General features: G+C 43.5%; 1 protein-coding gene across 1 annotated transcript in view; it reads left to right on the forward strand.

Annotated features, from left to right (window-relative positions):
• The window catches only part of CLDN16 (claudin 16), a 57,684-nt gene that overhangs the window by 14,018 nt on the left and 17,079 nt on the right, over positions 1 to 26,587 (forward strand). Inside the window, exons 2-3 of the mRNA XM_044290833.1 lie at positions 2,471 to 2,573; positions 25,748 to 25,912. Of these exons, the coding sequence (XP_044146768.1) occupies positions 2,471 to 2,573; positions 25,748 to 25,912 (268 nt within the window). The remainder of the gene's footprint in view (positions 1 to 2,470; positions 2,574 to 25,747; positions 25,913 to 26,587) is intronic.

A 26,587-nucleotide genomic window follows, 5' to 3' on the forward strand; every position in this document is an offset into this window, starting at 1 on the left:
CATCTAACCGTTTAAGATCTTAGTCAGCAAGAAACTGAAAGTCATCCAATGCTGGTACCTTAAAAACTATGTGGGGGATTTATCCAACTGGTGTAAACTAGAACTGGCTTAGTTGCCCAACAAGATTCCACCTTTCATTTTTCAATGGAGGTGTAAGACATGAATAGTGGAACCTGCTTTACACCAGTTTTACACCTCTAATCGTCCCCTACATACTATTAAAGCCGAAAACTGTAGGGGTTTTTACTAGAATTAAGGGAGCTGGTTCAAATGATTAAACTTGTATTTAAAAGTAGGAGAAGCATCAGACAGATTACGTAGGAGAAAGTAGAAAAATGGAAGCTTGACAGAGCATCACTTACTGCAATGAATAAACCAAGACAGGATCTTATTTTTCAATCTTCTTCAAATAATTTTATTACATCTGAAAAATAAACTTGTTTTCTCTACAGCTTATAGTAACCAAGTTATCAGATCAGACAGTTATTTTTGAAATATCTCCCAGTCATAAATCAAGATAAAAAATGTCAGCATATTCTGAAAGAAGAGTGTGAATATGTAGCTAAAAAAGACAAGACCTTAGGCAGTTTCCTATCACCTAGTCTGTTTAGATCTCTACCAACAAACAAAATATGGTTATCACAAATGGGAGTGTTTCCTTGCAGTGACTGTCACTGCAATGTCTGAATATACAGAAAAAGTCTTGATTTTCCCTCAATGAACTCACGTAAAACATACACAATCAATTCATTCATCTAGTGATTCTACCTACGTTGTTTACATTTTTTTTTAAATAAAATGTAGTTTTCTGTGTGGGTTGCACCACTAGAAAACTAAAAACTCACATACTGTAGCTGAATATATTGGCTACGTGAATAAAATCCAAAGAAATGCCCGTGGTGTTTCTAAAAACTATTTACAGCAATACAGAGGATACTAGTTTTTTGTTTTTTGCTGCGGCTGCCTCTCGCTCTCAATGCAAGAGTTTTATGGGTTTGAATTGGAGAAAAGATCTTATTTATTTTTCACATCTTTTATTTAGATTAGTACATATGCTTTTATAGTTGATATTTAACATGTAATTCATGTTTGCATTTTTTTTTCTTCCTCATGACATGAGACTTAAGGCCTGTTCTTAATGGTCCAATGCTTTTTTTTTATTTATTTTTTTATCCAAAGTGTTCTAGTGTATACGAATTGTATTCCATGACTAAGCACTGACAGTGCAAAATGTGTAGGCTAAATTGGGGACCTTTTTAGACTATTCTGGAATCTACTTGTCTTTTATAGTAACATAGTATATAAGGCCAAAAAAAAAACATCTGTACATCCAGTTCGGCCTGTTATCCTGCAAGTTGATCCAGAGGCAAGAAAAACCCTGTGAGGTAGAAGCCTAAGTGGGGAAAAAATTCCTTCCCGACTTCAATCAGGCAATCAGAATAACTCCCTGGATCAATGACCCATCTATAGTAGCTATAGCCTGTAATATTATTACATTCCAGAAATACATCCAGGCCCCTCTTGAACTTTTTTAGTGAACTCACCATCACCACCTCCTCAGGCAGAGAGTTCCATAGTCTCACTGCTCTTACCATAAAGAATCCTCTTCTGTGTTTGTGTATAAACCTTCTTTCCTCCAGATGTCCCCTTGTCGCAGTCCTGGGGATAAATAGATGATGGGAGAGATCTCTGTACTGTACCCTGATATATTTATACATAGTAATTAGATCTCCCCTCGTCTTTTTTCAAAAGTGAATAACCCTAATTTTGATCATCTTTCAGGGTACTGTAGTTGCCTCATTCCAGTTATTACTTTAGTTGCCCTCCTCTGAACCCTCTCCCGCTCTCCTATGTCTGCCTTGTTCACAGGAGCCCAGAACTGTACACAGTACTCCATGTGTGATCTGACTATGATTGGCCTTGGTAGCAGATGCCTGACACTGGTTTTTGCAGCTTAGTTTGCTGTTCACTAAAATTCCTAGGTCCTTTTCCATGTCAGTGTTACCCAGTGTTTTACCATTTAGTATGTACGGGTGACTTGCATTATTTCTTCCTATGTGCATAACCTTACATTTGTCAGTGTTAAACCTCATGTGCCACTTATCTGCCAAAGCCTGTAGTAGTGTATCATCCTCTTCAATGTAAATTACTTTACACAGTTTAGTGTCATATGCAAAAATGTATATTTAACTGTGCAAGCCTTCTACAAAATAATTAATACATATATTGAAGAGAATAGGACCCAATACTGACCCCTGAGGTACCCCACTAGTGACAGTGACCCAATCTGAGTGTGTACCGTTAATAACCACCCTCTGTTTTTATATTCAGTTACATACTGTAAATAGAATTTTAGAAGATCAGATCTACTTCCTCTCTCTTCATGTATAATAATGATCATTGCTTTTCCTCAACTGACAACAGAAAGCATTAAGTTGACATATTAAAGGCCTGTTTACTTTTGTTATAGGTGAGTACCAAATGCCGTGGTCTTTGGTGGGAATGTGTCACCAACGTATTTGATGGAATCACAACCTGTGATGAATATGACTCCATATATGCAGAGCACCCATGTAGGTATATTGCTTCAGTATGGATAATCTGCTAATTTGATATTTTTCATTAGCTAGCAGTAGTACACATTGTTCTGTCTTCATACACGTTCACACAGTGTGCAGTCTGACATTCAGTATAAACCATTCCTGTCTTCCAAATAAGAGGACTGTTCTCTGTAGTCTAACTTGTTTATTGGAAAAACAGGAGTATTCATGTGGTAAAACTATAAGAATACAAATAACATGTATAAGAATAAAGCATAGCATGTATCAGCATAGAGTATAGATGGCAATGTAATATAACATTAACAGAGAAAGCAAATGTCCCAAAATGGCTGCCTGTACATAGGATTGCATAACATCTAAAAGCTACAACATGTTCCCAGAGTAATACTACAGCTATCTAAACATCAATGCATAACATAATATCCCTGAGACTTACCAGATATACTTGCACAAAGATGGTGGAGTTTAAAAAGGAGAGCTGCATGGAACAGCTCTGCTGATGTCCTGTAAAATGAAAACTGTGATTCTCTTTCTCAGAATGCCTTGCACTACCCACAATGCTTAGCACCTCCCAACAATACAATAATCTTTATTAACAAGAAACACAAGTGTAATACGTTTTACCACCGCTAGATGGTGCTGTTACCTAAATAATAACAGGAATACCAAACAGAATTGATCGGTCATGATACTGAAATGAATCTCACAGTGTTGGGACAGAACACACATGTTTAAAACTGAAAGTCATGTATGATAAAAAAATGGAGGCTGGAGATTTTACTTTTGTTAGGTAAAATGCCTTATGGCATTTTACCTAATTCATCTTGTCCTCATAACTTCTGGCAACAAATCATAATACAAAATCTACACAAACAAACATAAGGACTATTCTTTAGGGCAAGGCCACACGGTCAGGTTTCTGATGCAGTTTGGAAGCCAAAGTCAGTAGTGGGTCAAAAAAAGGAGAGAAATTATAAAGAACAGATATGATTTATCTTCTTTATCAAATTCCCTTATGGTTTTAGCTTCCAAAACTGCCTGGAGAAACCTGACCGTTTAGTTGTACCCTCAGAGGCTCCCCTCAATTGCTGTTGAGATGGAATTGGGAAGCAACCTTTGACATAAGCAATCATTTGTCCCACACAGAAGTGTAACTTGAATGTTCTGGGCCTCAATATAAAATCGGTAACTAACCCCCACCTATCATGCTTTGTATACCTATGCGGCAGAGGGACTTTTTGGCCTACGTGCGACTGCTAACTCTGCACCCTGCTATGCCGCTGGTTGCACAGGCCTTTTTGTCTGTGCCTGAAGCAGTCCCTGGTTTAGCAATATAATATAATATATGATAATATATAATATCACTCCTTTTGAGCTTATTTTAAAGGGGGTTTCTGGGTTCTGGATATTGATGGCCTGTCCTCTGGATTGGTGGGGGTTTGACACCACCCTGCTGATCAGCTGTTTGAAGAGGATGTGGTTTTGTGCCAGTACTGTGGGCTCTTCATTGTGTACATGGGGTCGTCTACCTGCATGCCATCTATTTAGTACATGATATTGCAGCTTTGTCTTATTCAAGTGACAGTACAAAAATCAGACGAGCTCTACTCCAACTGACTTGCCTATATATTTATAATAAAAAGATAACCAAAAATACCATGCATAATTGCCTATATTTCCCCAAACGTAAACCTTTTTCCTGAAGTCTGGCTGCCTGAGCAACAAACAGTAAACCAACCACACTGTGTATACACACCACTTCTCTAAACTGACCCAGTATCGGGAATTAATAGAACAACAGAATCACTTTCAAAATTGAAATTGAGGATCTTGTACAATTTAATTTACATCCCCACAATCTGCAGTCCTTCAGATCAATCTGTTGTAATGGATTTGACTATATTAAAGGTTCTCAATTACAAAGCCACTCCATCATAATCAGAGGTGACTTCAAATTGTATTTACAATGGGCATCTAATTTCACTGTCTGCCAGACCCACTGACTGACAGATCAATGAATTAACCCAACCAATTTGTGTTCTTCAGAGAATTCAGTGATGTTCTGGACCACAGCGAAAATTGCTTTGTGGTTGAACAAACTGCTGGCGTAATGTATATTCCATAATTTATGGTGTGGTTTGTTTAACGGTATAATATATTTATATGCACTGTTTGTACAAATGTAACCTAAATGTACTCTTAAAATTTTATGTACCTGATCCTATCTCTGATGCTTTTTCCTTTTTCTTCCTTTTCTACTTAAAGAGCACCTGTTACCATGAAATGCAGTGCAATCTGCAGAGAGCATGTTCTAGAGCTGAGCACATGGCACATGGTTTTATGGATAATAATTCAGTATAACCTGTAATTTATTTGGAAAAATCTCTGCTCTTTCTGAGCTCAGTTAAGCAAGTGGGTGGTCTTATCAGTGATCGACCGCTAATGCATACACACTCGTAAAGGCTATCAATCACTGATAAGAACTCTCATTTAGACAACTGAGCCTAGAAAGAGGAAAGATTTTAATGAATAAAATACAAGTGTTACTGAATCTCTTCCAAAGAGCAAAGGTTTTGTTTATGGGTATTAACTTGGTAAAGCCATCCGACAAGGGGTGGCCGCTGGGACAGAGAACTTCTCCAGCGCGATCCAGATCGCAGGATTTTGTATTTCAGAACCTCAGCCCCCCTTGGACTGAATGAGCGGCTTAACTTCAGCTGCTTTGTCTAAATTCCCAACATATTTTCCTTTTGCTATTATCCCCAGGTCTCTTGACGCATTAAAAACAGATAAGGAGTTCCTTATTGCATACATCCCTCCCTCCCCACTGAGCGATTCATCTTGTCCTCATGATTGAACCTATTATAGCTTCAAAGTTTACTTTTTACTTGAAGTCCGCTTTGAGTCCTTGATCACTTGTCATATAAAGACGAGGACGAGTGAATAAAATTGTGGTATATATTTCTTCTTTTTTACCTTATTTATTTTGCTTCACTACAATTTGTGCATTTTTTTCAGCATTTTTCTTTATTTTTATTAATTTCAGCAGGCCGAAATATAAGTATCAACTTCTATGCCACTATAAGACTATTGGCATTGGGCCTAACTAAAATGACCAGCCAAATATGCCTCTGCTTTTATAAAGCCCCAAATGCTGGGGTTGTTGCTATGGACGTGCATCACCAGTCGCGTCACTCTGGCTTCCGGGACGCTGTTGGTCTCCTGGATACTCTGCAGTTTAAGCGACCCTATCACCTATTTGATGTTCCGTCCCACGTGACCGCGAGACATGTATGTGATGTCACGCTCCCACGACGAGACAGCATACAGCGGTCTCTTTTTAAACGCCACAATCAACTTCATGAGGCTGCTGTTAGGCCCACCCCTTGACCTAAGGGGCAGATACCCCATCTTTTTTCAGGGACACGTCACTGATACGCCTGATCCCACTGGAGGGCTCGTGCACTGGCACACGGCATATTACCCTGACAGTTTGTTTTTTATTTAACTAATTAATTGTTAGTTTTGGCCAATGTAATATCCCAAACTATCAATGTAGCTTATTTATTTAATTATTGCCATAATCTCTGACTTTTTTTTCCCCCTGATGAGTCACTTTTGACAGAAACATGCCACGCCAGGAGTGGGTACTAGGGACTATAGTTTAGGGAATTGGACAAATATAGGGGCAGGTATCCAGACGGGGTCGCCCTTTTCGGGGGATGCTCTGTATAGATAGGCAGGACCTAACTAGTTCCCTCCCTCATTGTTAGGGCAAACTAGGGACAGGATCCCTCCCAGTGACATCTACCACTGCAACACAGAAACCAGGACTTTCACAGTATCCTCAACCGGATCTCATCTGATTGACATGCACTGGATCCGGTCACCTGCATCATACCGGATCTTATTTGACTGATCTGCATTGGATCCGGTAAGATTTTTCAGATATATATTTCATTTTGGACATCTCTATTCTTATGTGAGTGCATAACTACCAGTATAGGGGTATATCTGACTATTATGGCCCCTACCTATATGTTCTGTATCAGTGGTGTTTTTGCCATTTTTTATTGCATACCTAGTTTAATATATTTTAATTTATATTTCTTCTTTACTTTTTGAAGGCTAATTTTCGTTTAGTTTTTGGGAGTGTTTTGGGAGCCATTAACTAGTGCGTCATGGTCATTGTCCTGCTGCAGAATACACTACATTTAAATTTAACATATCACTTCTATTTTTGAAAGCATTCTTACTTTTCAGCACTTTTCTACACATGCCTAAAACTTTTGCACTGCACTGTATGTGCAGTGATCTGTATCTGTAATATGATTATGTTTTTTTTAATGCGCAAATTCCATCCTACGCCAAGTCTATCCCAACTCCAAAACCAATACATTGCATGCTATCTACTATAGTGCTTGAGGACACAGTACAAAACTTCTCCATTTAGTGCTCTTTGAGTCCCCTTGTCATGCACTCCCCCCCCCCCTCAAGCCCTGTACCAGGTATAACACCTTTTAACAGTTTTACCTGGTGCATTCTTTCAAACTGATATCACACACTATATATTCTATTGTACTTTTCAGCAATAAGGGTATGCAAGGCCCCTGATTTACCCTATGAACACCAGCAAAGACATGATCTACAAAGTGTCTTTTAGAATTTCGCCCCAGATAGCAGAAGATCCGTAGTATATCAGATCAGAATATGAAGCAACAAAATGTGCACCAAATAGTGCAGATTTTGCTATGGACATGGTGCGAAAAATTTTATGGATTTGTCTCAGATTTGACCCTCTGCATTGCAAAGGACAAAATTTACACATTCAATTTAAATGCAGATTCCAGTGCAGATACAATCCACAGCATGTGGATGACATGGTTTAAAAGCTCATCCACTTCTCTGCTCCTGTAAATACGGCATATTGTACAGTAAATCTGCAACAATTTTGCTACATGTGACCGTACCTTTAAAGAGGACCTATCACCTTTTCTGACATGTCTGCTTTACCAAATACTTGCATTCACCATGAAATGGCAATTCTGGTGTCACGGAAGGTGTACAGGAAACTAGAAGACGCAAAATGAATATCCGACTCACTGGATCCAAAACTAAGGAACAAAAGGGAGAGCCCTGCATCAGACCTGGCTCTCTCCCTGACTGCTCAGCCTATGCAAAAATCCCAATGATAGATGATCGCATATCCTCGTACCTCGACTGTATAACACCTGAACACCCTATAATAGTGAGGGGACACGGCCACCGGCTCCCTACACTTGATACGGAGGGAGTCAGGGTCACCTGGGATCCAGCAAACAGAAAAACACAAATGAATGAACAAAACTTATCTGTAGAAGACTCAGAAGTAGGATCAGCATGCACACACTCCAGAAAGGAATATAAACCGCAAAGTGAAGCAGTCTGGGAAGGGATTTAAAGGGATGCAATCAGTGCAACTACATGACAGCTGAGAGAGGCTAACGAGATGAGAAAATGAAATCAAAACAAAAGGAAGCTCAAGGAGGAGGTTCTGAAAGGCATCTGTCAGAGCTTCTCACATGTCTGGTGGTGACAGTACCCCTCCTTCTACGAGTGGACTCTGGACACTCAGAGCCCACCTTCTCAGGATGGGACCTATGGAAAGCCCTGATGAGATGAGTGGCCTTAATGTCCGTCACTGGGACCCACATCCTCTCCTCAGGACCATAACCCTCCCAATGAATGAGGTACTGGAGAGAACCGCGGACAACACGAGAATCCACAATCCTAGAGACCTGAAATTCAAGATTACCATCAACCACAATCGGAGGAGGAGGCAAAGACGAGGGTACAATGGGTTGGACATAAGGTTTTAATAAGGACTTATGAAAAACATTATGGATCTTCCAAGTCTGAGGAAGATCAAGACGGTAGGCAACAGGATTGATGACGGACAAGATTTTGTAAGGCCCAATAAACTTAGGACCCAACTTCCAGGAGGGAACCTTAAATTTGATATTCTTAGTAGACAACCACACCAGATCATCAACATTCATGTCCGGACCAGGCACACGTGTCTTATCTGCCACACGCTTATATCTCTCACTCATGCTCTTTAGATTATCCTGAATCTTTTGCCAAATAGATGACAACGACGAGGAGAATCTGTCCTCATCAGGTAAACCAGAAGACCCCTCTCCAGAGAATGTCCCAAACTGCGGATGAAACCCATATGCACCAAAAAACGGTGACTTATCAGAGGACTCCTGACGACGGTTATTTAAAGCAAACTCAGCAAGGGACAAAAAAGAACACCAATCCTCCTGATTCTACGGGAAGGAATGGGTAAGGGAAGGAGAGGACCTGATGGCCGTGAATGAGGAACTTTGGCACGAGCGCAGGTCTCGCAGGCTGCCACAAAACCCGAAACCGTCTTACGAATCGCCGGCCACCAGAATCTCCGAGCGATGAGATCCACTGTGGCTCTTGCCCCCGGGTGCCCAGCAAGGACAGTATCGTGGTGTTTCTTAAAAATCTTGTGTCTTAAAGCGAGAGGCAAAAACAACCTCCCAGGAGGACAAAGATCAGGAGCCTCTGACTGGGCTACCTGAACCTCTGCCTCCAATTCAGGATAAAGAGCAGAGACCACCACACCTTCAGCCAAAATGGGACCCGGGTCTTCAAAATTCCCACCTCCCGGAAAACAACGTGACAGGACATCCGCCTTCACATTCTTAACCCCAGGGCAGAATGTGACAACAAAATTAAACCTGGAAAAGAACAAAGACCATCGGGCCTGTCTCGGGTTCAGACGCTTGGCTAACTCCAAGTAGGCCAGATTCTTATGGTCAGTAAACACGGTAATAGGGTGTCTGGCTCCCTCTAGCCAATGGCGCCATTCCTCAAAAGCCAACTTGATGGCCAACAACTCCCTATCTCCCACATCGTAATTTCTCTCTGCTGAGGAGAGTTTCTTCGAGAAAAAGGCACACAGTCGCCATTTGGCAGGAGAGGGACCCTGAGACAAGACCGCACCCACACCCACCTCAGAAGCATCAACCTCAACTATAAAGTAAGAGAAATATCAGGTTGTACCAAGATGGGAGCGGAAGCAAAACTCTCCTTGATATTAGAAAAGGGCTTACGCGCCTCTACCGACCAGGAGGAAAAATATACCCCCTTTCTAGTCATATCAGTGAGTGGTTTAACAACAGAGGAATAATTCAAAATAAACTTCCTGTAATAATTGGCAAAGCCCAAAAAACGCATCAGCGCCTTCTGATTCTCAGGAAGCTCCCACTCAAGCACAGCGCGGACCTTCTCGGGGTCCATGCGAAAAGAAACCCCAGAAATTGAATTTCTGGAACCGCAAACACACATTTTTCCAGTTTAGCGTACAATTTATTCTCCCGCAGGATGAGCAAGACCTGACGTAAGTGTTCCTTATGAGTTTTGAAATCAGGAGAAAAAATCAAAATGTCATCTAGATACACTAATACAAATTTCCCCATTAAATGATAAAAAATGCTGTTCACAAAATGCTGAAAGACGGCTGGAGCATTCATCAAACCAAAAGGCATAACCAAATTCTCAAAATGGCCCTCAGGGGTATTGAAGGCCGTCTTCCATTCGTCTCCTTCTCTGACCCTGACCAGGTTGTATGCCCCTCTTAGATCCAACTTGGAAAAAACTTTAGCCCCAACAATCTGGTTAAACAGGTCCGGGATCAGAGGGAGCGGATAAGGGTCACGAATTGTGATACTGTTCAGCTCCCTGAAATCCAGACATGGTCTTAAAGAACCATCTTTTTTCTTAACAAAGAAAAAAACAGCGGCAACAGGTGACTTCAAGGGACGTATGTGTCCCTTTCTCAGACTCTCAGAGATATAAGCACGCATAGCGACCCTTTCAGGTTGGGAGAGATTGTATAAACGAGATTTAGGCAGCTTGGCGCCTGGGGTGAAATTAATAGGGCAATCGTACTCCCTGTGCGGGGGCAAGTCCTGAACACCACTCTCAGAGAAGACATCCGAAAATTAAGAGAGAAAAGATGGTACAGTCTTAGTAGAAACCTCAGAAACAGATGTCGTGAGACAATTCTCTCTGCAAAAGTCACTCCAACCATTTATTTGCCTCGCTTGCCAATCAATGGTGGGGTTATGTTTAGTGAGCCAGGGTAGCCCCAACACAAGAGGAGTAGGCAACCCGCTAAGGACGAAACATGACACATCCTCAACATGAGCATCACTCACAATCAAACGGATATTGTGAACTATGCCCTTTACTGATTTCTGAGAAAGTGGAGCGGAATCAATAGCAAAAACAGGTATATCTTTTCCCAAAGTGCATACCTGGAAACCATGAGTTATAGCAAATTGATTATCAATAAGATTGACAGCTGCTCCACTATCTACAAAAATCTCACAAAAAATGTTCTTGCTCTCTAGCACCACCCTGGCAGGTAGGACAAAACAGGAATTACAAGCAAACTGAAAACCTTCAATTTTCGCATCAACCTTGCCAATGGTAACAAATGGAACATTTTTAAAGGATTTTTTTCTTTTAGTCTCTTTATTACTCTCAAAAGACTGTCTGAATCTCCTAGAGGGACAAACATTTGCCAAATGATTTATACCCCCACAACAGAAACAAACCTTCCTATGAGGACTGAATCTTCCACTGTCAGAGGCAATCAAACCGAGCTGCATGGGCTCCTGCTCAGAAGGGATTGAGAGCGACTGAGACCCCTGTGCACTGAATAAGACCGCCGCACTGTCCTGGGACTGAGTATGACAGGAAGGAGTGATCTCTCCTCTCTCTCTAAGACGCCTGTCAATACAAACAGCCCGAGACATGGCAGAGTCCAAGGAGGTAGGTCTCTCATGAAAGGCAAATGCATCTTTCAATCCCTCTGAAAGATCATGGCAAAATTGACTTCGGAGTGCAGCATCATTCCAACCAGTATCAGCTGCCCATTTCCGAAATTCTGAGCAGTATATCTCTGCGGATTGTTTACCCTGACATAAAAGACGTAGTCTAGACTCAGCCAGAGCAATACGATCCGGATCATCATATATCTGACCCAGGGCTAAAAAGAATTCATCCACTGAACGGAGGGGCCGGGCCATTACCCCTGAGCAGCGAGATGATGATCCCCACCCTCCATTCCTCATCACCAGAGGAATGGGGAAGTAGGCGAAAATGGGGTTTGCAAGCCTCTCTAAAACGAACAAAATTCTCACTACCCCCGGAGAACGTATCCGGGAGCGAGATCTTAGGCTCAGAACAAACTCCATGAACGCAAGCTGAACTGAAAAAGAGTCTTACGGAGATCTGCTACCTCCAATGAAAGACCCTGCATGCGTTCAGTCAAAAGTGAAACCGGATCCATGCTTGAGACGGTTTTGGCGGTTTATAATGTCACGGAAGGTGTACAGGAAACTAGAAGACACAAAATGAATATCCGACTCACTGGATCCAAAACTAAGGAACAAAAGGGAGAGCCCTGCATCAGACCTGGCTCTCTCCCTGACTGCTCAGCCTATGCGAAAATCCCAATGGTAGATGATCGCATATCCTCGTACCTCGACTCTATAACACCTGAACACCCTATAATAGTGAGAGGACACGGACACCGGCTCCCTACACTTGATACGGAGAGAGTCAGGGTCACCTGGGATCCAGCAAACAGAAAAACACAAATGAATGAACAAAACTTATCTGTAGAAGACTCAGAAGTAGGATCAGCATGCACACACTCCAGAAAGGAATATAAACCGCAAAGTGAAGCAGTCTGGGAAGGGATTTAAAGGGATGCAATCAGTGCAACTACATGACAGCTGAGAGAGGCTAACGAGATGAGAAAATGAAAGCAAAACAAAAGGAAGCTCAAGGAGGAGGTTCTGAAAGGCATCTGTCAGAGCTTCTCACATGTCTGGTGGTGACATCTGGATCATCTTTACTTATAACTAGGGATGAGCGGACCTGTGAATGTTCGGTTTTGCCGTGTTCGGCCAAACTTCGGGTCAGAGTTCGGGTTCGGGACCCGGACTTGACTCGAACTCGAACCCAAACCCCATTGAAGTCAATGGGGACCCGAACTTTGGTACACTAATATGGCTGTAGAAGAGTCATAGCAAGGGCCAGAGGGCTGCAAAAAAAAAGCAAAATGGGGGTAAGAGAACGACGATTGCCCTGCAAACAAATGTGGATAAGGAAATGACTTAAAATAACATATAATAGAAAAAATAAAATAAAAAAAATCTTGAATTAGGAGGCGGAGGTCAAAGTGGAGTAGGAGGTTGAGAAGGAGGTTGACATAGCAGAGTAAGTTTTTTATTTTTTTCCCTTTATTTTTTTATTTTTTTTAATACATTTGGGAAGGCCCCAAAACATTGGGAAATGGAAAAGAGAACATAAAGAGAAAGTGCTCTGGAGTATAACAATGGCTGGGTGCGGCCAGTTTACTTGTCTACTCAGCACAAGGTACGGACAAGTCCTATGGGATCCATGCCTGGTTCATTTTACTGAACATGAACTTGTCCACATTGGCTGTGGACAAGCAGCTGCACTTGTCTGTGATCATCCCCCCTGCCATGTTAAACACACGTTTGGACAATACACTGGCTGCAGGGCAGTCCAGCACCTCCAAGGCGTAAAGGGCAAGCTCAGGCCATATGACCCAGAAGTTAAATGGGGCAGATGTAACACCCCAGAGTTGTGTTACTACACTCCTCTACCCCGCTACTATCTTCTAAGAGCTTTTATATTGTCATCTGACATGATTTTGCTCATGTCTTCACAACTGTGCATCTAAACACTGTATTAAATACAATTATTGTTGTAATTTTCCAGGTTGACTAGCAGGTGGCAGGAACATTGGCAAAGTATTAGTTTCAGTTTAACATATCTAGGCTGGAATGGATCATTCCAGCTTAGCTCCCCCTCTGCGGAGGTGTGGATGGTTCCCACATACTGCACCTTGGGTGGAGAAGGAAGTTGGAGGCAGTGTGCCAGCCACCACTGTTGGGGAAGTCTGTGTGATAGAGTTTAGGTGTCCCCCTGTATAGGGAAGAAAGCCAGGATCTTGTCTCGGCTTAGACATTGATCATATTCCCAGACTGAGCCTTACAGCCTCAGCTGGATGACAAGAAAGCAGACAACCTCCAGAGTTCGAGGACGAAAGCATTCCCTGAGAAACTATCTGTGAGTAAAGTCCAGAGACCTAGGAGAAGCCATATTCCTCCTCAGCTATACTGTCCCCACAAAGCAGAAGATATAGAGAAGTGCAGAAAATAAATTCCTGCCACAGTTTCAGAGCTACTAAGCAGACGTCTTATCCTGCAAGCTCCAGATTTATAGTGCAGAAGATTAATACCTGCCAACCATTGCCAAAACCTGCTGTATTCTGTTTTGATTCAAGTTATCATCAGTAAAGAAAAGTTTAAACTTCATCTAAAGGTCTGGACATCATTTCTGCTGCAAAATTCCTCTATTGCTCCTACTATCACTACACTGCACAGGAGTCCAGCCGTACCCAGGTAGGAGACACCGTTGACACAATTATCACCACCTATAGAGACATTATAGGCCATTACACTACTCTGGCATCCCTAACCTGGGACATGCGTTATAACACCTTGGAAGGGCCCTGTGATAGTACCCTGTGCATGCTGCAATTGGCGTCAAGAACAAATTATAGACTATCATCTACACCTTACCCAGTCATTGCATAATTTGGCATCAGCGTATACCCGTATCTTGCTCCATTGCACAGACCCATCAGTCAGTACATGTAGGCACATGCACACGTACTGTTCCACCATGTTGCTGAAATTCTGCCTCCTTCTAAGACGTTCAGTATCAGCTGGTGGTGCTGGTTGTTGTGGTGTGCTGACAAAGCTTTTCCACATTTCGGCCATGCTTCTGAGGTGCTGGCAGTGCCCCAGCTGCGTTGGCGACTTCTTCCTCCTCCTCCTCCCCTGCATTCGTCTTGTGCTTCCACTGAGCCCCCGCTGTCAGGTGGGAATGCCATCAGCAGCGCGTCTACCAGCGTGCGCTAGTACTCGTGCATCTTCTGATCACGCTCCACTGACAGAATTAAGGACAGCATGTTGTCCTTGTAGCAGGAATCCAGCAGGGTGGCCACCCAGTAATCAGCACCGGTTAGAATGTGGGCAACTCAGCAGTCGTTGTGCAGGCACTGCAGCATGTAGTTGCTCATGTGTGCCAGACTGCCCAGAGGCAACGTTAAGCTGTCCTCTGTGGGTGGTGTATTGTCTGTGTCCTCTGTATTCCCTCTGCCACGCTCCAATTATGCTCATGAGCTGCTTTGGGTGCCACGCTACTGTGAATGCAATGTGCCAGTCCGCAGGGGTAGAACGCTTGAGGTTCACGGTGGGCCTAAATGTACAAACAGTTCATCGGTTACTCACGGTTTAGCAGACGCCTCCCTGGGCCAGCAGTGCAGTGAAGGAGAGAACAGCACTGATTCTCCAGGGCACACTCTGATATGAGGGACACAGGTCAGATGGTGGCTTAGGTGCCCTTGGTGGTAACTTGGCTTTATGTGCTTATGGCTAGGTCCCTTTAGTCGTGACGCCAGTACTGTTGTGGTACAACAATGATGAGAGTAATAGTTGAATTAAGGAGTAAGACAGCAGTTGAATCCAACTCACAACTTTTACTGTTGCTGGTTTTGAGTAGCAATGACATTTACAGATAACACAGTCTCTCTCCTGTATGCAGAGGTATTAAATTGTAATCCAAGGTAACAGGCTTCTTGTAGATAGGGATGTAATGGATTCAAGTTATGAAATTGTCCGTACTGGTACGTGGTCCTATCTTCCCGTTCCTTTCCTTCGAGTAGAAATTCGTGAAGTTGCCGGAGGCTAATAAATCCTTCACCTGGTCACAAAGGTCCTCAAAACCTGTTAAGATGGCTGTTACTCTTTGCTTGTATACTCCTACTTCTCCTCCAATTGATTAAGGAGCTGACTGACACTGAGTCTCAGCTCTTACCCCTCCTGAGGCTAACTCATAACTCTCCCATGACTAACCTACCCCTCAACTCAACTCTCCTCTCTCGTCTAGGCCTGAGCTGGGGGTATATATATAGTGAATGTTATCCCCATCTAGTGGTGAAATGTATGTACTGCACCTAACAGCCTGTTAACAATGATTAAGAAGCAAATATATGCAGTATACAATACAACAACTTGGCAGTGCCCATGTTCACTAGTGGGACGCTGCATGAACACGGTTCCTCCTCCTCATCATTCTCTCCCTCCTCATCCTCCAGAACTGTGCCCTGGCTGGACAGTTATGTACCTGGCCTCGGGTGCAGGAACCCACCCTCCGAGCCACTCGTGAATGACTGGCCTGATAATCGTGAAAATTATCCCTCTTTCTCCTCCTCTTCCTTCTGTGCCACATCCATCCATAAAAGTGGGATAGTAATGCTAAAGATGGTATCATTGGCACTGCCCACGTTGGTGGAGTACTCGAAACAGCGCATGGAGGCCCACTTGTTGGTAGTGAAGTGGTGCTGTTCTGCAGAGCGACTCACTGCGTGAAACGCTACTATTGCCTGCTGCTGCTCACACAGTCTCTCCAGCATATGCAAGGTGGAGTTCCACCTTGTGGGTATGTCACATATGAGGTGGTGAGCGGGAAGGCCGAAGTTATGGTGCAGCACAGACAGGCGAGCAGCAGTAGGGTGAGAATGCTGAAAGCGCACACAGACGGCCCTCACTTTCTGCAGCAGCTCTGACATATCAGTGTCCTTTTTCAGGAACCTCTGCATCACCAAATTCAGCAAATGCGCCATGCAAGGGGTGTGCGTCAAACCGGCCAAGCCCAGAGTTTCTACGAGATTTCGCCCGTTATCACGCATCACCAGGCCAAGCTTGAGGCTCAGTGGCACCAACCACTCATCGGTCTGTTGTTCCATGCCCGTCCACAGCTGCTGTGCGGGTGCCACGGCTGAGGATGGGGAAAACCCTCAGCTGTGCGATGCCAGAAGATGTTAATGGCTGCTCGGCCAGGACGACAGAATTAGGGAGCAGGTCACCTCCTAATACATCCCTATTCCGTCCCTAACTCCTAGCTGCATGGGCCGACCTTGATGGTAGGAGGGCCCATGCTCAGGAACCTCGGATCCCTACTCACCCTGAACTAGGAGTAGGGTAAGACGACCTGTTCCTTCTGGACACGGAGGAACAGGAGTCTCACTGGCCAAGCTGCAAGGAATGGGGGAACAAATACAACATACAGATATGACAGGCGAACTAAAGTAGTTCCAAACGTACCTGTCACAGCCACGCTGACTGGAACCCATGCATGACTACTAATGTCCACAAGACACTAAGAGACACAGCACACATATCACACAGGTAACCAGGACATCCATAGTTGTAATAAACAGATAGCAAAGGAAAACATCAACTGAACATCATATAAACTTATGACCACAAGGGTGGCCCCCACTGGCAGGTGGAATACACAGGAGGCTGCTCCAGCTAACCATGGCTGAAGTACCCCTCAGACACGTGCTAAACACTGAGGCTTTATAGGCCCAAGTAGCCACACCCAACAAACACACCCAGTGTTCACACACACAGAAGGGAATTTTATAGAACTTTAGTTACGCCTCTGTTCCACATCCTCTGTTTGCGGAGTGGCAGGTGCCACTGTCACTCCAGAGGGGAAGGAAGAGGCTGAGACCGTAGCAGAAGAGGGAGCAGGAGGAGATCTTTTGTGGTTTTTGAGGTGTGTACTCCACTGCAGCTCGTGCTTTGCATTTAGATGCCTGGTCATGCAGGTGGTGCTCAGGTTTAGAACATTTATGCCTCGCTTCAGGCTCTGATTGCACAGCATGCAAACCACTCGCGTCTTGTCGTCAGCACATTGTCTGAAGAAATGTCATGCCAGGGAAACCCTTGGAGCTGGCTTTGGTGTGCAAGTCCCTGGGTACAGTGGGCAGTAGCATGCGTACTGGCTAGGGGACAGCCACTTTGCTTTTTGACCATGCTCCCTCTTTTTCTATACGGCTGGCGCTGTGTGACCACCTCTTCCTCTGAACTGCACACCTCATCATCCTCAACATCATCTTCCACCCTCTCTTCACCCCTGCCCTCCTAGTCGGTCTACACACTGCAGAAAGCCACAGAAAGCCACAGCAGTTGGCATTTGTGTTTCATCATCAGAGACATGCTGCTGTGGTTCTCGCGTGTCCACATCCTGAAACATAAGTGGTTGGGCATCAGTGCACTCAATCTCTTCCACTTCTGGGGCAGGGCTAGGTGGATGGCCCATGAAAAAAGTCCCTATAGGTCACCCACAGAATAAGTAGCCAGATGAAATTCTTAACACTCTCCCTCACTTCAGCTGCCTGCTTCCTGTCCCTGCACTACTCAGAGCTGATGGGCGGTGTTACACATGATCCAGCTTGTATAGAGGCTGGGTCACATGATGCACCGGCCAATCACAGCCATGCCATTTCTAGGCATGGCTGTGATGGCTTCTAAATGCCCACAGCATGCTGCAGTATTTTCTCCGTCCAAAATTCCGGAACACTTGCCGGAATGCCGGATCCGGCATTATTTTACATTGAAATGCATTAATGCCAGATCCGGCCCTAAGTGTTCCGGAAAAACGGAACTGGTTTTGCGAACTGCGCATATGCAGACTTTTTAAATTTTTTAAAAAGATAAATACTGGATCCGTTTTTCTGTATCACAACCGGAGAGACGGATACGGTATTGCAATTCATTTGTAAACTGATCCGCATCCGGATCCGTCTTCAAATGGTATCCGTTTGCATACAAATTGCCGGATCTGGAAGGCAGTTCCGGTGACGCAAGTGTGAAAGTACCCTAACACCTAATTGTCAATGTATTGCTGCTACATTTAGAGGAGCAACAACAGAGGAATGGCACGATGCACAGATATAAGATGTTCCAGAATCGCTATACTGTGCGGAATACAATTACTACTTAAAAAGATATATCAGGTTAAAAATGTTGTTTTGTTTCGGCTCCCTCTAATTCTATAACTCGCCCCTCAGCTTTGGGAGATGTATGAAATGTGTTATAATTACAGATATTGCAAAAGGTGCAACAAGTAAATTATTCTTATGCTAATATGGTTAAGCGTTAATGTGAAATGTAATTTTTACTGTTGATGTGTGATTAAAAATAAAAGTATAAACCTGTCAATCATCGCTTATTACTATGAATTATACAGAAAGATTAATTTGAATTTATTTTCACGTTCTTTTACCTGTTGATATGAAAATAAATGCAAAGGCTTTCATCTTAGAGACATTGGGGGGTAATTTCCTAAAGGCATTTCACATGTCAGTGCTGGAGGAAGATCCACACGCCTCGGGATAAATTTGTTGCATCTTCTGCTGTCGGTGTGTAAAAACTGAAATCAACAACAGCCAGGAGCTGGAGTAGATCTCTGGTGCCATGTGCACCAGTTTTCTGTCATACTTGGTACTAAAGGGGTTATCTGAGCCTGGGAATGCCCCTCCATATGCCCGTGCCCCTCACACTGATTCTACTTACCTGGCTCCCTGTGCCGCTCCTGGTCCCAGCACGGCCGCCACTGCTTCTCCCCGTGCGCAGATGAAAACATCTGGTGTCGGGGGGGAGAACAGCCAATGGCAGGTGGTGACGGGAGGAGCCTCCTTAGCGTCACCGCCTGCCATTTGCTGCCCCCCCCCCTCATACCCGAGCCCTGGCGCCTAAGAAGGGGCCATTATTAATGGCACAAGGCAGATAGGGACTCTGTAATTGATTTTATGTTGGGGACCAGGAGTTTCAAGTTACAACTCTACCTCTGTTCAGGGCTGTATTTTCAATTAGGCACCCGAGGTAATGTGGCTAGGGTGCTGCACCAGGGAGACTAATTTTCACCACCTGTGAATTGGTTGGAGGTTTTGCATTATGGTTGGGAGGGAGCAGTCAACCATTACCTGATGAACTTCTTGAAATTCAGGGCAATCGCTGCCTGGTGCACAGAAAGGAAAAAAACAAGCAAGTAAGTGTAAAGCTGATTGTAGGAACAGTAGTCAGTTAGCAGGGACTGCTCCTCCACCAACTAACACACAGTCCCAGAGTCAATAAACAACACTGACACCCAGGGCCGGTTTTAGACAAAATGTGGCCCTGGGGCCTGGGCAAAATCAAAAGTGGGGCCCCAAATCTTGTACTAATGGGCTAACAACACAGTCACATTCCGTAAATGAAAACAAATATGCTTACATGTATGTTTCCTCCATTCTCCAGGTCAGTACGAATATAGTGTTATCACATTTATGTGATTTTTCTTGTGTTTTAAAAACTTAGGAAAGCATTTTTCTTTTCATCGCCATATAATGACAAACTTTTTTTATAGTTATGTCTACAAAGCTGTGAGGGGGTTCATTATTTCAAGAACGGTCTGTAGTTTTTCTTTATACCATTTTGGGGTGTGTATGACCTTTTGATCTGTTTTTATAACATTTTCTAGAGGAGGTGATTTTTTTTCCCTTATTTTTATTCACCATATGGGTTAAAAACATTCAAATTTTAACCTTACTGGTGTTTTGGGACTTTATGCCTATGATGTTTATTTTTTGCTTGTTTTCAATATGTAGATAGGGAGTGATTTGAATTTTTATATATTTTATTAAACTTTTATACACATGTAAAGTCCTTTAAGGAAACTTAATATGTGATCATTTGATCGCTTCTCCACTATACTGCAATGAATTACCATTGCAGTCTATGGGGGTGCAGTGCTCCCACGGTTATCCCCTCAGATGATGTGGTCAACTGCAACCATGGCATCCGAGTGGTTAAATGTCCCAATGTGAAACAACAGAAACCCAGCAGCTATGGTGCCTGCTCAGCACCATGGGTTAAATGGGCCTGAAAGTACTACTTACTGGGGAACAAAAGATTTAGTATATAGATATACAGTATACAATGTAGAGATAGATATGAGAGAGAGAGATAGATACTGTATTTTTTGCTTTCTAAGACGCACCTGATGATAAGACGCATCTAGGTTTTAGAGGAGGAAAATAAGAAAAAAATATTTTGAACCATAAGGTGTGCTAAAAAATTTAATAAAATAACAGAAAAATATTTCACACTGTTATGAGGGATCTATTGCTTATCTGCAAAGAAAAGGGGGTTAGTCAGCACATCCCTATGCGCAGGTGCACGCTGCCATGGCTGAAAACAAAGGACAATGCTACAGCACTCTGCAAACCAGATAAAGTACAATAATGCCATAGTCACAAAAAATATTATAGTGCTAATGCTACGCTTATTTATAAAGTGAGATGCTTGGCAAGTGCATTTTGTATAAAACCATCTGAGCCCGTCTGCGGAACGTCAAGGCGATCTCTGTAAGACGGGAACCTAACATTAAATAATACCTGTTATGCGCCATAATGGCCGCCATAAAGTTCAGGAAGTGTTGGTTCCACATGCATGCTGGGTCCACTTTGCCTTTTACCATTTTTGGCGCCATAATGGTCTCCATTACTTCCAAAGGATGCAGGTACGAACATGCATGGAGTTGGCTTGGCATGCTATAGTGCCGGCCAGCTTGAAGTCAAGGGGACAGCGGCCTCCTTGCTTCAAATCAAAGTAACCACGCCTAACCATCCCCTCTTGCCTGAGAGTGACAGCCTGCAGTGCGGCCACGATTTCCCAAGTCTCACGCATGCACATTGCGCCGCTGAAACCCATCTAAAGGCAGCATCAGGAGATGGGATAGCTCATTACTACAGAGCGCACGGCGCATGCGCGAGACTTGGGGAATTGCGGCCGCAGTGCAGGCTGTCACTCTCAGGCAAGAGGGGACGGTTAGGGGGCATGGTTACCTTGACTTGAAGCAAGGAGACCCCCCCTGACTTCAAGCTGGCTGGCACTATAGCGCTGATGGAGAATAAAACAGCGTTTTTTGAACTTATGCAGCATCGGACAACAGGTTGTTGTATCTTTCATATGTTTATTACCAGGCTGCAGGCTACTATGAGGTACTGCTGGCGGGTGTACATGCATTTTTGAGGTGACAGGTTCCCTTTAAGGCCCACCATCAGCATTGCATCATCAGTGACAGAGAGCAGTAGAGAAGAAATGAAGCTCAAGAGAGTTGGTAAGAAGACAGCGCCCCCTACACTTTGCAAGTAGCATGCGCCCGGCTTAAAAGACAGGAGGAGATCCTGAGTCCCAGCTCCCTCGCTCCTGCATAGTTATTTAGGTGGCCCAGACACTGCATTTTAAAGTGCAACTGTTCAGCTGTCCGCCCGCTCGCTTCCAGAGACGTCCAGCTGAACAGCAGCACTGAAGGAGGGGGCCCCTTAGTGGATGCCCAGTTTGCCCCCCCTAATGCTGGCCCTGCTGACACCACCATGGAGAAAGAAAAAGGAGCTGCACTTTGAATCTTGTGGTGTCTGCCTGGTCCAGACAGCACAGGTCCCCGTTGTCAGTGAGCTGTGCCCCTCGCCTGCCCACTGCCCAGGTCAGGTGCCTGACTACCCTATCTTCCTGTCTGCTGAGCGTGTGGGTGTCAGTGATTTGAGTCATCCACACCAGGCTGCCTCTCCCTATCAGAAGGTTGAGCGGCAGCCTGATGGGGGTGAATATCTTTCATAATCTCCAGAGCCCCCACTCCCCAGGGGAGAGGATTTGTGTTGACTGATGCTGGCTGCTTTCTGGGTGGACCCTGTGTGCAGAAGTCTCCTGTCCCCCTGACAGCACCCTCGCTGGGAACAAGGAAACCCATCTGATTTGGTTTTTGATGAAAACCCTGGTAGAAATTATGATTACATTAGGTGGCCAGTAAAATGAATTTTGCTGGCACAGCTTCCTTGGTGAAAGCTTTCTTTGGCTGAACACCTGGCCAAGGTTTTGAGGATCAAAAAGTGGGGTGCTGTTTCCATTTTTGCCTCAGGCTGCATGAAGGCTATGTGCTTCCCTGCCCCTGGCCACAGAGCACTGAGGGAAGGGGGGCATTAGCTGAACCCTTGCACCAGGGCCCATGAACCTTTAGCTACACCTGTCTATCTATCTATCTGTGTGTGTGGGGGGGGGGGGGGGGATCTGGTAGGCAGAACAGTATATTCCTACTGTGAGGTAGGGGTCTGGGGGGCAGCACTGCACAATTCTGGGGGGATATACAGCACAGCATAATCCTAAGGTTGGGGTGCACAAAAGGCAGCACAAAGCACAATTTTGGTGTACAGGGAGGGAGTTGTACATTTGTTTCCTCTTGATGTTATAAGACATTCGCTGCTGGTGAAAGGCTTTAGATGACCATTTTAAAGCAGTATTAAATAAAAGTGAATTAAATGAAAATTGTGAAAGATGAAAACTGATATCTGATTCATTGCCAAAGAGAAATACCCCACTTTTCTTTTGCACTAGTTTTGATAAATCTCTTCAACTGTGATTTTTGGAGTGACAGGAAGGAATATAAAAAGCATACGATAAAATCATATACCATGGAAGAATACAAACAGTAGTACCATCACAATAATGTATTGAGCACTTGGTGGAGTGGGCATGATTGTCAGTATTGCGTCCGTGTCCCCACCGCAGGGTGACAGATCCCTGTCTGCACATCTCAGCACCATGGGTCCCATGGCTGGTTTATCTTGCAGGAGACGCAGGCGTCCGCCAGCATATTGCTGCATCCATCCTCACTGCCAGGTGTCATCTGATGCGCTATAGCGCACGCGCGCGCCCCTCTCCCTGTCTTATGGGAGTAGGCAGCTAGGTCCTGATTATCATCCCCACCCGGAGGGGGTATTTAAGGCAGCTTCACTTAGGAGGAAGTACCCAAGCATGGTTGTTGTACCTCTTGTTTCCCACTGAAGTTTCCTACTGTGTTCTGGACTGTCTGTTTATTGGATTTCCTGGATTCCGACCTCTGCCTCGTTTGACCCTGACTCTGCTTACTGTCTGCTTGCTGGATTGCCTGGACTATTGACCTCTGCTCTTTTTGACTATGAATCTGCCTGCCGTCTGTTTATTGGATCACCTGGTATACCAACCTCTGCACCGTCTGACTACGCATCTGCCCATCGCCTCCTGTAAGTCTGCCTGGATTCCTGACCCTGCACCGCCTGACAACGAGACCGCTTTAATCTGCACACTGCATTACTCTGAACTGTCTTTGCCTCTACTGCAAGTGACTTGTTTTCCGTTTACTAGTAAAGTTCTTCTGTTCCGCTCACCTGCCTGTGCTAGACTCCGTTCACACTGCTACGGTTAGCAGCATCCTGGGTGACTGGTGCAAACACCAGTATCCTGACTCTGCGAGTCAGCAATACAGGGCTAAAGTCCAGTCCTCTAGCCACTGACCCAGAGGATCCACATCCTCTGGTTGTAACAATGATTCATACCTTTAGATAGTGGAGCTACATCAAGGTCTGTGGAGGTCACTAATCCAAACATGCTTGTCCCCTCAAACGTATAAAAACAGTAATACTGCCCAAGTTATAGGGTTTAGTAATGAGCAAATTTCTTGAAATTTGATTCAGATTTGATTCATACGAATTGGTCTGGCGATTCAATTTGGGTCTGAATAAATTTGATCCAAATCAAAAGTGCTTGAATTGCCCTGAGAAACTGTGAATGAAATTCTGGGGTCATGTAGGACTGTAGGCAACTTATTCCAAGCTCTTTAATTCCAAGCCAGCTTTGGGAATCTTAAAGTGACAGAATGAATATGGCTTTGCACATGGCTGCTGATGGCAAACAGACTATTTAAAACAATCTGCACTGCATTATTCTATATTTGGAAAATAAAGTGATCATCCTACATCATCTTTCCTGTCTTCTGATCAGAAAAATTGCCTGATATCCATTTTTAGAAATTCACTCAAATCAAATCCAAAAATTTGTTTCAAAGTGTCCCTTGATAAAAAAGCAGATTACAGGACATTCTAATACTGGGAACTCCAATGATCAGCTTTAATCTATGGCACAACTAAGTAAAAAATTGTTCCAAGCACAGGCAGAGCCGATGCAGGCAAAATACAGAGCAACACTTTTTTCTTGAGCAAAAAATGCCAGATGTTACAATGTTGGCCAATAGGAAATTATTAAATGCTCTAAAAACCTTGTGTTTTTTTGTGTTTTAAGACAGCTTTTTTTTTTTAAAGTTTCTTGGTGTTTTTTTTTCAAACCTAAGCATGATCTGGGTGTAAAAAAATGTTTCAAGCATTTCCCCATAGATTTTTCTATAAGAAAGACAAAGGATGCAACAAATGACAATCCTTTTTTGAAGCACATTCATTTCATGGAAGCACCCTAACGAAATCGCTCATTTGACTTTATATTCTTGAAATTTAAACAGTAAATTTAAAGAGGTTGGCCCATCTATGACATTTATTCTGGTCCCACGTCTGGCAGTCATGGAAGCAGTGTAGCTTATTTTGGTATGCTTTCTGCATAGCTCCAGTTCACTACTATGGGACTTACAGAAACAGTGGAGTGTCAGCCCACTTGTGCCTGGCCATCTGGGGCCAATGCTTAGTTCCATCCCTCTGTGCAAACAGTAAAATGGGACAACTCTATACAAACCAAAAATGTATCTTTCATCTGTGCATGGCAGAGTACTGGAAGTTGCCTGTCCCTTTATATTTGCAGCATTTTATCTTGTTCATCAGTTATTTACAAGATTAGCAGCGAGTTCAAGCTCATATTTACAACCAGAAACTACAGTTTTCATTCCAATGAAGTGTCTGAATGTTTCATTTGCTCATCCCGTGACCTTTTTTTTTTTTTTATTATTATCATGGCCAATGCTGTCTTAAAAGCTTTATGTTAGCCTTGGAACCCTTTGTATAATTCCACAGAGGTACTGAATCTCCCAAACTACAAGCTATAAACCGTTATCCCTTCCTGACATTCCGCACCCCTGGCCTGGATCCAGCCTATTCCTCTAAGCATCATTGTGTGAGCACATTTCAAATTTACTGTAGTTTTACAAAGAGCGGTACATCACTAGGAAAGCATAGATTGCCGCTGTTGCACTTCTCTTAAGGAACATTAATGATAATGTCAGACATGATCAGTGCATTAAACTGTGTAATCTTATTTTTTGTAATCCTAAAACACACACTAGAACATGACTACTTGTGCTACAAAATTTCCCATAAACTTTACATTTTTATTTATTTTATTTTTTTCCAGTGAAATTGGTCGCGACACGAGGTCTTATGATAACAGCAGATATTCTGGCAGGGTTTGGCTTCATTTTCCTTCTCCTGGGACTCGACTGTGTCAAATTCCTTACCGATGAATCACACATCAAGTTAAAAATCTGTTATGTGGCTGGAATTACCCTCATTATTGGAGGTAAGGCTGAGATAATTAGGGCATGCTAATGGCAATCATAATATCAGTGTGTCAGATGCATGGATGCACTGCAGAGTATTTCTCCTCCAGAAGTACTAGGGCAAAGAATTACAGATGTCTTGATGTGGCTCATAGTTTGGCTTTATGCTGTTTCAGAATTGTTTACCTGTGTCATTTTTATTGGCACTTTTCACTGCGCCTTTTTAGTTGAAAGACACTGCAGCCAGATGTTACTTTAAAGCCTGTAGCAAAATATTGGAAAGCCTACATACACAGCATTTGGGCACATTTTCATTTTTTAAGTCTGCTTTTCAAACCTCAGCATGCTCTAGGTATGTCATTTTTTTTCTGGCATTTTCCCATAGACTTCTCTAAAGAATTTTGAAAATGCTTTAAAGAACGCAAAACGTTTTTCAATGCTTTAACAAAAAAAAAAGCTATTAAAAGAGATTGCTAATATGCACTTTAAATATCTGAAAAAAATGTGTAGAGGGTCCCCAAGAGGTAAAAAATATCAGTCAGTGATATCATTATTCACAGTATGTAAATCCCGAGGTGGGCTTCTGGGCCAGGTGTGCCCATAGTCCCCCCACCTCTTGCAGAAGTGGCACAGTGTACAGCATTTCAACCAACATATGTGAGCATATAAAAAAACATGCTAGATTTGTAAAATAA

This window comes from Bufo gargarizans, chromosome 4 (assembly GCF_014858855.1).
Source record: "Bufo gargarizans isolate SCDJY-AF-19 chromosome 4, ASM1485885v1, whole genome shotgun sequence".
NCBI lineage: Eukaryota > Metazoa > Chordata > Amphibia > Anura > Bufonidae > Bufo > Bufo gargarizans.